Source organism: Saccostrea cucullata, unplaced genomic scaffold (assembly GCF_032062105.1).
Source record: "Saccostrea cucullata isolate Sc308-1 unplaced genomic scaffold, CSIRO_AGI_Scuc_v1 ctg56, whole genome shotgun sequence".
Lineage (NCBI taxonomy): Eukaryota > Metazoa > Mollusca > Bivalvia > Ostreida > Ostreidae > Saccostrea > Saccostrea cuccullata.
This window is the reverse complement of record NW_026931568.1, coordinates 306,634-317,367: the sequence shown is the minus strand read 5'-3', so window position 1 is coordinate 317,367 and position 10,734 is coordinate 306,634. Positions and strand designations below refer to the sequence as shown.

Here is a 10,734-nt window from a genome sequence, read left to right as displayed (position 1 = left end):
GTTGCTGTTGTTATGCTAAAAGCGTCCAATGGCGGACGAAATGTGTGAGTCACGATGAAAACACAAACAAAAGGGTTTATTTGAGGTGACAACATACTTTAGAACTTTTTATTGTACATTATGGCTATGAATACCAGAAAATCATTGTCGTTTATGCGATAAATGTGTTGAAAAGAACTTTTAAAACGAACGGGACATTTGTTTTATTCATTAAAAAATCATCTGGCAAAAAGTTTGTCAAAATGAGTGTATCCAGCCCAAGGAGAGAACGCTCAAGGTTTATAAGAAAGCGTATCTCAAAACATGCCGTCACGATTGACACTTCAAAAGCCAAATCGAATACTGATGTCGTTAGAATGTGTGTGAAGGATCTGGGATTAGTTGAGGTATATAAATTTATAAACCCTCTGCTAAATAATAAATTCTTCTCATTCTTTTATAGTAGAGTTTAAAAATTCAGAAAATATATGTACTTTGCTTTGTGAAATAATGAACAGCATGACACTATAATAATATACATCTATGGGTTACAATTATTTTAAATTCAAAACATGCATGTATATATGTATGACAAAACACCACGTTCAAGCTTTCAAAACATGAATAACACATATTTAGGCCCTCTATTTTTAGTACACTCATGGCAGAAAAGATGCACATTGTGACATTTACTGGAATGAGCACCACTTTGATGACAACCCTGCTGCAACAAGTGGAAAAGTCAATAAATTTCCAGGTTTGAAATTGTCATAATATGTCATGTATTATTATAATAAAAATGTAAAACTGCAAGTAGGTATTTTTATTCTGTGCTCAGATAAAGTCTAAATGATGATGTACATTGTACTTGGGATGATGCATTGTATTATATAGATCTAGATGGATTTAGGCTTTTTTCTAATTAACACACTCTTATTTAATCATCTTGGATAAACATATAAGGTATATTAAGAAAAAAAAATACATACAGTTATGTCACAATAAAACAACAACAGAAAAATAATATAACTCTTAAATTTACATGTACATGTACAATGGAGATTGATAATATGTAATTTTAATGAACATTTGATTTTTTTAAAAGGTTCCCATGAAAATGTATTTGTATTTTATTCAGAAATGGAGCATATCTGCAGCAAGATGACCCTATTTAGATGTCTGGACATCATGAGAGACCTCTACCCATCAGACTTTGACTTTTACCCCAGAACATGGTATCTTCCTGCTCAGTTTGAAGAATTTTCTAGTGAAGTCCAAAATATGAAAACAAAAAGAAAGAAACTGAAATCCACCTTCATCATAAAACCATACGGGGGATCTAGTGGGGAGGGTATATTTCTTCTGAACGAACCCAAAGATTATCTCTCCTCCTATCCCTCAAAAAGAGGCATGTGTCATGTAGCTCAGGAATACATGGCCAATGTTTATCTTATTGACGATTTCAAGTTTGATTTCAGAATTTATGTTGTTCTGAAAAGTATGGAACCTTTAGAATTCTACATCTGTAAGGAGGGCCTGGCTAGGTTTTCCACTGTGCCCTATCAAAGCCCTACAAAGAAAAACATGCACGAAACCTTCATGCATTTGACCAATTACTCTCTGAATAAGAGAAGCAAGGATTTCAGTCATTCAGAGGAAGATGATGAGGGTAGTAAGAGGACGTTAAGCAGTGTAATGAAGAGGATTGAGATGAATGGACAGGACAGTGCTAAGGTGTGGCAGGATATAGAACTTGTAGTGTGTAGGACAATCGTCGCTATTGTACCAGAGCTGAAAGTGGCCTGGAATAAGGCATTTCCTCCAGGGAAACATGGTCCATCATGTTTTCAGGTTTGTGTGAAGCTTATAAAATATTTGAAATCAGGTCATCTTTAAAAAAATGTTTGTTTGCCCTCTCCAGACTGATTGACTAAAAATGACCATACTTAGATTTTTTTATTATTAATTTTCTTAAATTTACTCATTAATTTTCTCATCCCAAGTTTTTGAAAATTCAGCACTGACATTTGACAAATCTAAATGTTGAGATACCAAAGTTCAACTGCATGAATACAAAAATCAAAAGTTATAATTCTATTAAACATGTTAAACAGGTACTTGGGTTTGACATCCTTCTTCTCAGTGATTTAAAACCCATCCTCCTGGAGATTAATGGAAGCCCCAGTCTTTATATGGACAGTGAACAAGAGGTTTCTCCGGGGGTAATGAAATATGTCAGGAACCCAAAGGACGAGGAGGTAAAGTTCCCCCTCATAAGGGACACGATACTCCTAGTGATGTCACCACACAAAAGAAAACACTGGTACGCTTGTTAACAAACAAGATAATTGCATGGATGAGAGTTTTAAAACATGTTTTAAAAAGCTGTGATATATCTGACAGTTTATCTGACTTACAGTGAGAGGAAAAGAAGAAAGAGAATGATGCATTTACAGAAATTGAAATCTTCCCATGAGTCTTTGCTTGCACGACCATCTTCTGAAGTGACGACATGTATCCAAGCTTATGATGACAAAGAGGACATTGAGGAGTTAAAAGAGGAAGAGGAGCAGGAGGAGGAGGACCACATGAACCAACAGCTGTCAGAGTTTCATCTTGATGAAGAATACAATATGGGTGTGTTATGTGTTTGAAAAACATTATCAACTAATATATGTACAGATTTTGAAGTTTTTTTTTTAAAACAAACGTATGTCCTTGACAGCAGATAAATGTGTAAGTCTTAGAGTTTAATTTTATAAAGATATTAATTGAGTTGTTAATTTGAGTAAATGAAATCATATAACTCATTTTAATTCCTAGTCAAAAGTTCTTGAAAAACTTGACATTTTTTAGCTGATTAATAAATTATTGTTTTCAGATGAAGCAAAAATTGAAAATCCTCATTCAGATAATGATCAGGAGCTGAAAGATGAAATCCATTTGGAACATCCAGATCCAGAGGACCTTGAAGCACATCACCTAGAAGACAGTTGTCTGAAGCAGTTGTATCCAGATCTATATCAGGAAGAGTGTGATCAGTTCCGGATTCTAGAGAGAGCAGCCAGAGTCTATATCAACTGTATCGGAGTGAAAAAATCCCCAGGAATGAGTTCTTCTGCCTTCAGAACTTTTATTAGGTATATAAGCTTTTTTAAAAAGACTACCATACAGCAAGGTGTATATATACAGTAAAACATGCTTACTGCAAACATGCTTATAATGAATAGATGCTTATAGGGAAGTTACTTTAGACAGATTCTATCTGCTTGCTTGGCATATTTTTTTTCTTTTTCAAATATGTGTGAATAAAGTAGGAATTCAATTGCTTTAAATTGCTTGAAATAATAATTTTTATCTTGTATGGTATTTAAAGCTATCTAATATAATTAAAGTTACTCACTAAATACTCTAATCTATAAATTGATTAATTTGGTGACTGTTGCCTAGGAAATGTCAGCTAAACAAGAAAGGACTAACAAATGCAGCTGTAGATATTATGTACATTGACCTGCAGAGAAGATGGGACAACATGAATCCAGAGGCATCAAACATTTGTAAGCAATTAGAAGGAAAGATTTTTTTCTTGGACTCTACTAATCAAAGACCAGAAAAGCTTATGCATTGATAAAGTGTCCATTGTCATTTTATCTTTGCATTTGTCTGTAGGGCAGGCTGATCTATCTTCAAAATGTCTTTTGCAGAATTTTGATCTGCAGTAGAGCTGCAGTCTTAAGAGAGACTTCTTACTAGTACATTAAAATGTAATGCCTGTAAATTTTAGAAATATTAAGCTTTGCTGACGAAAGCTCCTCTAGTTAACTCGTCACGTATGTTCTTTTTTTCTCAATGGTCAAGTATCAGAGACTGAATATGTAATAACACATAATACTGAATAATTCTACAACTAAGTTTAGTTAATTTGTAAGCATTATATCTCGTATAAAAGATTAAAAAAAATTGAGGTAATTTTTTCTTAAACTTCCATTAAACTCGCGTATTTTAAATTGAATTTTGCAGGTTTATCCTTCCAGGCCTTTCTTGATGCTTGCTTTGAGATATCCAAAATCTGTTTCTCTGCACCAACCAAGATTGAAATGCTTGAGGGACTTCTGAGTATATGTTTTGTATCTCTTTCAATTTATCAAAAATTATTCAATGAGACATTCTCTTTTGATTTCTACATTGTTTTCAAAATGTTTTTTACATCTCAACCAAATGTTTTGCATTTCTTTCTGTTATTAACACTCAGTGATAATATGGTGCCTTGGTGAAAGGCACCTGTATGTTCAATTTGGTACTTTTATACTGGAACATGTGATATTTGATCTGTCTGTCTATTTAATCTTTTATAGTGTACCTCTCTGGAAGTTTTTTTTGTTGGCAATGTGTAAATATTCATTTTACTTTGCATATCTAAAACTATATAAAATCTTGAAGTTTCCCTTTAATTTCCCTGAATATAAACTGACATGTCTGTATTTCATGTTGTTATGTTGGCATTTGTTGTGATGTTGTTGGAGTGTCTACAGTTCATTTGATGAATATTGGTAGAACTTACAGGAGCATAGAGTGCTCCAAGATCTCTGTTTAATGTATATGTGAGGTCTTTTTTTAAAAAGCATGTTGTTTAATACTAGTATATGAAAAAACCTTTAAAAGTTATCTTGAACTATGCAAAGTTTTAGTTTTTGTTTTCTTTTTGTCTCTTTATACTTGTGAGATATTGATTCTTGTTATTAAATTTTTTACATGTGTTATCATTTTGTCTTTTTTTAAAACCAAATTATTTTATTGATTACAAAGTGTATTTTATGTTATGTTGGCATTTGTTGTTATATTGTTAGAGTGTCTACAGTTCATTTGTGGAATAATGGTAGAACCAATAGGAGCACAGAGTGCTTCAAGATCTCTGTTTGATGTACATGTGATGTCTTTTTAAAAACGCATGTCGTTAAATATATGTATATAAAAAACCTTAAAAGTTATCTTGAACTATGCAAAGTTTTAATTTTTGTTTTCTTTGTGTCTCTTGATACTTGTGAGATATTGATTCTTGTTATTAATTTTTTTTTACATTGTTTATCTTTTTAAAACCAAATTATTTTATTGATTACAAAGTGCATAAGCTTGGTTGCAATTTGCTATTATTTTAAAACTAGAAAACATGGTATTAAACATTTTGGAAAAGCGGTATAGCGGCATACTACATTCTACAATAATGATAATTATTATCTGTAGTAATTTCTATCAAATGTTTTTCGAAATTCTTCAATGAAAATCGAAGATTTTTTTTACGAACTGTGTCTGGATTAAAAACAATAAGTCGCTTAAACAGCAAATAGGAGATTAATTACTCGTGATATAATTTGATGAAAAAAAATGTGTTAGATAACTAATATACCACTACAATTGATTCCTTCCCTCCTCTGTACACATTCTCTGGGTTCTTTCACATAAACCATCGGTATCTTTCCGGGGTACATGTGCTGGCACGATCTCCATATCACTCCTCTTCACTTCCTCGAAGACACGTCCCGGTAATATTATTACATGAAAAAGAGTTAGCTTTCCTATTAATGCATACAACAAGGCACTCCATTGTTTGCTGGTCACAAATTCACAATTAGAGGAATATTTTTGTTCAAAGTTATGTCACATATTCCTGCAATAAAGGAACTGCATTGTTTTGTTGCTTGATTACATGTCAGACATAAACCTTGACAATCTGTGCTTGGTATTTTGTGCCATTAATTCTTGAGAATATAGCACAGTAAGCCTTCCCAATCCTCTACACAACAATTTGAATACTGTGCAGTAGTTCATACATATGCACTACTCTTGCATGCACTGCTGCACTTTTGACACACGCCATACCTATTATAGTAACCCTACTTTTATTTGGTACAAAATGGAACATAAGGGTTTTATCCTGGTTTACATGATATGCAGTTTCAACTGCAAGCTTGATCACGTCCAGCACAATTCTTACTGCAGTTTCCATCCTTAACGTCATATCTAGTATTGCATCTGAAGCAAGCATCTGCTGTGCAAGATGCAGTTTTTGGGATATTCTTGGTCACATTGTTTTCCACAGCAACCATTTACGCAGCCAGATAAACAAAAGTGTCGCATATGATGCTTTATAGGAGTTGTTGACCGCAGTTAAAACCAATGTAAATGACAAGTCTTTGTGCTTCACAATCTTCTTGAAGACAGAAATCACAAACAGCAATACACTGGTTTCCAGACAACTTATAACCAATTTGGCAGCCGCATTTTCACATTTGAAACCATCTGAGCACAATCTACAACCTTTTAAATACATGCATTTATCGAAGCATCTTTTACCAAACCAGCCTTCTTGACAACCATTATCACAAACCCCATCACTTGAACACAGTTGGCTTTTGCAATTTTCACAAGTACAGCCGCATCTTTTTCCTTTCCATTTTAACCCAAGTAAATTAGACATACAGGGATTACTTGAGTTACATTTTTGAGCACTCGGTAGGACAAGGAAGATTGCATTTATTTCCATACCATCCGTCAACACGGCCTAATTTCAATTCGCCATTTTTGTTGCAGCTACATTGTTTCCATATGCTACAAGAGCTATAACATTTAACTACACTACAATATGAACATCCTTCCATACACATTCCTTTGCACTTCAATCCAAACCACCCATTTTGCAACCATGTAAAAAAAAATCCCTAAAACATTGTACTAAGTTTTATCCTTTAAACAGATGTGACAAGTCTTTATGCAATCCTCGGAGAATCGAAGAATTACTCTAGACAAGATCCCGTGTCTCTAGAACATTTTGTACAGCTTGTCGCATATTTGAACAATATTTAGACTATTTACCGTAATAACCATCTTTGCAGCATGACTGACAATTGGTTGCAGTATTATTACACTCTGCACAGTGTTCATCATGGCAGTCGTACTCGTAGAGTTGCATCGATCTCCGAACCATTTATCCGTACAGAAACCTGTTTTTGTATTATACTTTTCTGATCCTCCTTTGCAGTGCTCACCACAGGAATAACAGTGTTACCATTTCTTTTACAGAAAGTATCCATTCTCGCACACTACACACATGTTTCCATGCTCAGGGAAGGGTACAGGTACACACCAGACACATTGCTCCAAATTGCAGAAAGTATCGCAACCTTGATATTTTGGATAGTAGTAAGGTTCAGAACCATTAATGCAGCTTCCATCATAGGAACAAAACTGATTTTCACCGGCACGATGTTTACATGGACAACAGACACCTTTTGATAAATACCATCCAGAGTTAGATTTCCACATGTTCCACTCATTATAGAATGTTGGTTTCGTATATTTGGACATTATACATGAACAGTTTTTCTAAGATTTGCTATATCCACAGAACTTTCAAACAAATTTCTTATATTATATATCCTGATATCAACTAGACCAACGTTCAGGACATTTGATATCACAAACACATTTAACCCAGAACTACATGCAAAGCATTCATCTTCAAAAAGCAAGAAACAGTTGGGCATGCATTTTTCGTCACATTTATCCACAACCCATCCGTCTTCACACAACGGAACCCTGTATCCATTTGACAAGCCAAATTTTTACAGTGCCAACACGTTTCTTGGCAATTATACAATACACTTCCGACACTCACCTGTAGAAGCATTGCAGACTTCACAGTGAGAAGGGTATGTTTTATCACATTGATGTCCATAATATCCTGTCGATATTTTGCAAAACACAAAGTTGGTGGGACATCTGTAATTTAACCAATGTCCCCACAGATTCAATGAATATTTCAAACTGGCCATCAGTTTGGTTATAAACCATGTATTTTAGAGGACATGGATTTTCACATGATTGACCATAAAACCCATCTCTGCACCCAAACTGACAGCGTTCGGTAGCCCTGTCACAAAGACCACACCGGCAGTGACCACATTGATTAGTACTTATTACTCTTACATGTATCTCCAAAATATCCCGGCCTGAGCACAATGAATACACTACCATTGTCTGTGCTACATACGTGACATATCTCTTCACGCATTTTTGTCCCCAATAGTTTGGCCAGCATGATGAACATGCTACAGAGTCTTTGTGACATAAAAACAGTACAAACATTTGAAATTGCATTTCTCATCAAACCGTACAGCAGTACATGCCAAACATGTATTGGGACATGGTGATTCACAATACTCCTTAAAGAAACCACAAAAGCATCTGTCACATTGTTCTGTGCTGTTCTTGCAAGCGTTACTTCATGTAAATGTAGGCTGGCAGTGCTGGCATATGGCAATTAATGCAAAAGCAGAGCAATTGGCTTTTGATTAATTTGAAAATTAGTTAGCATTCAGTTGATCCATTATTGACATTCTATATGGGTACGAAACCTTTACGAGATCTTTTAATCTGCTTTCCCATGCAGCAAATATGGTCATGTAAAATGATAGTTAAAATTTATTGTGCTGCAGATAAGTTGGAAAAAAATGATTTTAAAAATAAAGTATAAGCAAAATCATTGTCATAACCAGAGGTCCCAAGACATCAAACAACATCAGAAACAACCAAACAGAGGGTCCATGGATGATCTTACAATAACAACAGGTACCCATATCCAAGCAGGATGGCTGCTAAAGAGCATGGGCAAGACTGACTTCTAAACCTATGAAGTCAAGATCCGTGATACGTGTAATAAAGAAAGGGAGGAAAGTTACACAGAAGATCGAGCTAACAATCAGGGATATTCCTTCTATTATCGGAAACCCTATAAAGTGCTTAGGCAAATGGTTTGACGAAACACTTGGAGATAAATCCAACATTCAAAAAATAGAACAACTAGTAATGGAAAAGATGATGAGGAACAAAGACAAAACAGTATTGCCAGGGAAATTCAAAGTATGGATTTACCAACATGCCCTCTGTAACCACGCATAGCATAGCCATTGATGCATTGCTGTACGAGATATCAACATCAACAGTTGAGAAATTGGAGAGAATCATCAATAAACACGTCAGGAAATGGTTTGGGGTATACCAAGTAAGCTTAACATCAATCGGCTTGTATTGCAGATCAGCCCAACTACAACTTCCTGTTACATCAATAGTGAAAGAGTTAAAGGCCAGCAAAGCTAGGGTTGTCATGACTTTAAAGGGTTGAAGAGATGATCAGGTCCGATTATCTAAAGTAGAAGTACAGATTGAGACATAAATATATTGTAGGAACAGTGGCAGTGGAAAGGTAAGGTTTAGGGACACCCAAAAGCAGCTTTTGGAAGAAGAGAAGACTGACAAAACGGAGAGACGAAGCATGGAGCAGAAAGAGATCCGAGCCAGAGAGGAAGAAAACCGACACCCTAAGGCACGGAGCTGGGATTCCAGGGGTTTTGGATAAGATTGGAAGTAGATTAACGGGAAGTCGGAAACTATCCAGGGCAGAAATCTAGAAATACTGTATACACGGTTATTTTCGCCCCGTGTTATTTTCGCCCTTTTGCACTTGCAAACAATTTTGCCCGTTTTAAATTCGACCATTCATAGTTCTCTATGCTGTGTAATTCGAATTCGCCCCGTTTTTAATTCGCCCAATCAAAAAGAGGTCGAAAGGGGCGAAAATTTCCCTGTATACAGTACCCACCAATCCAACTACAAATTTTCACTGCGCTCAGTGTACGATCTACTAACAACACCAGCCAATCTCCACAGATGGACCGAAACACCAGAGTACACAAGTGTACCCTTTGTGGAAAAAGGGAAATCCTACAGCACATTCTATCCTCCAGCCAGGGGCATTATCACACGGAAGATTAACATGGCGTCATAATCAGGTTCTAAAAGAGAAGGCAGACATCATAGAAAAAGATGGGAAGAATAAAAGCATACAAACAACAGTGAAACATACACCGATTTGCTTTGTAAAAGAAGGTGAAATTCAGCGAAGAAGAGAGAAGAGAAGACCCACGGAATATTAACGGCAAACGATTGGAAGCTGGCTATAGATCTAGGTCAGAAACTGACATTCCCAGATATAATTCCAACTAATCTTAGGTCTGATGTGGTACTGTGGTCATCAAGTACAAAAGAAGATCGTTGTCATAAAGCTGACAGTTTCCTGGGATGAAAGATGCGATGAAGCCCATGAAAGGAAGAAGGCAAAATATGACTCATTGCTGGCAGAAGGTAGGGAGAAAGGATGGCAGACCTGAAACTTGACGTTTGATGTACCTGTATCTAGGCTTCCTGGCACAGTCAGTCTGGAGGGTGTTCTCTGGGCTAGGGGTGACAGGGAGAAGTAGAAGAACAGCAGTCCACAAGATATTTTAAGCAGCAGAAAGATCATTTAAATATGCTGAGTTTGCATGGATAAAAAGAGAGACTAGTAGCTGAATACCCACCACTAACGCGTAGTGGCTGATCATCTCTGTGGAACCACACCACCACCCCCATCCAGAAGTGTACCGAGCTAGAGGTCGAAACACACAATGAGGGATGGCCTCGGCTGATCGAGGGCGTTGATGGTGCATCAGCAGTATCGTATCACAGCTGTATGTATGTAACACTGATAATATACTATTTAATTTTTTTTTATATTAACAGTTGTCATTTGGTTCTCACATTTTTAACTCTACTGGTGCGAGACCAGACTAGCTTATGCGATAGTAAGGTGTTCGTCGTCCGTCTGTCTGTCTGAGCTCACATTTGGTCTCTGTGAGTCTCACTTTTACCAAAGGAATTAAT

At 35.9% G+C, this 10,734-nt stretch overlaps 1 protein-coding gene across 1 annotated transcript; it reads left to right on the top strand.

Moving 5' to 3' along the window:
- LOC134232973 (tubulin polyglutamylase TTLL11-like) lies at nt 1-4,253 on the top strand. Its single transcript, XM_062714965.1, has 8 exons — nt 1-386; nt 634-736; nt 1,118-1,830; nt 2,094-2,302; nt 2,399-2,616; nt 2,861-3,119; nt 3,430-3,536; nt 4,000-4,253. Exons 1-8 carry the CDS (start codon nt 243-245, stop codon nt 4,251-4,253), a joined length of 2,007 nt encoding a protein of 668 aa, XP_062570949.1. The 5' UTR covers nt 1-242.
- Nucleotides 4,254-10,734: the final 6,481 nt, after the last annotated feature.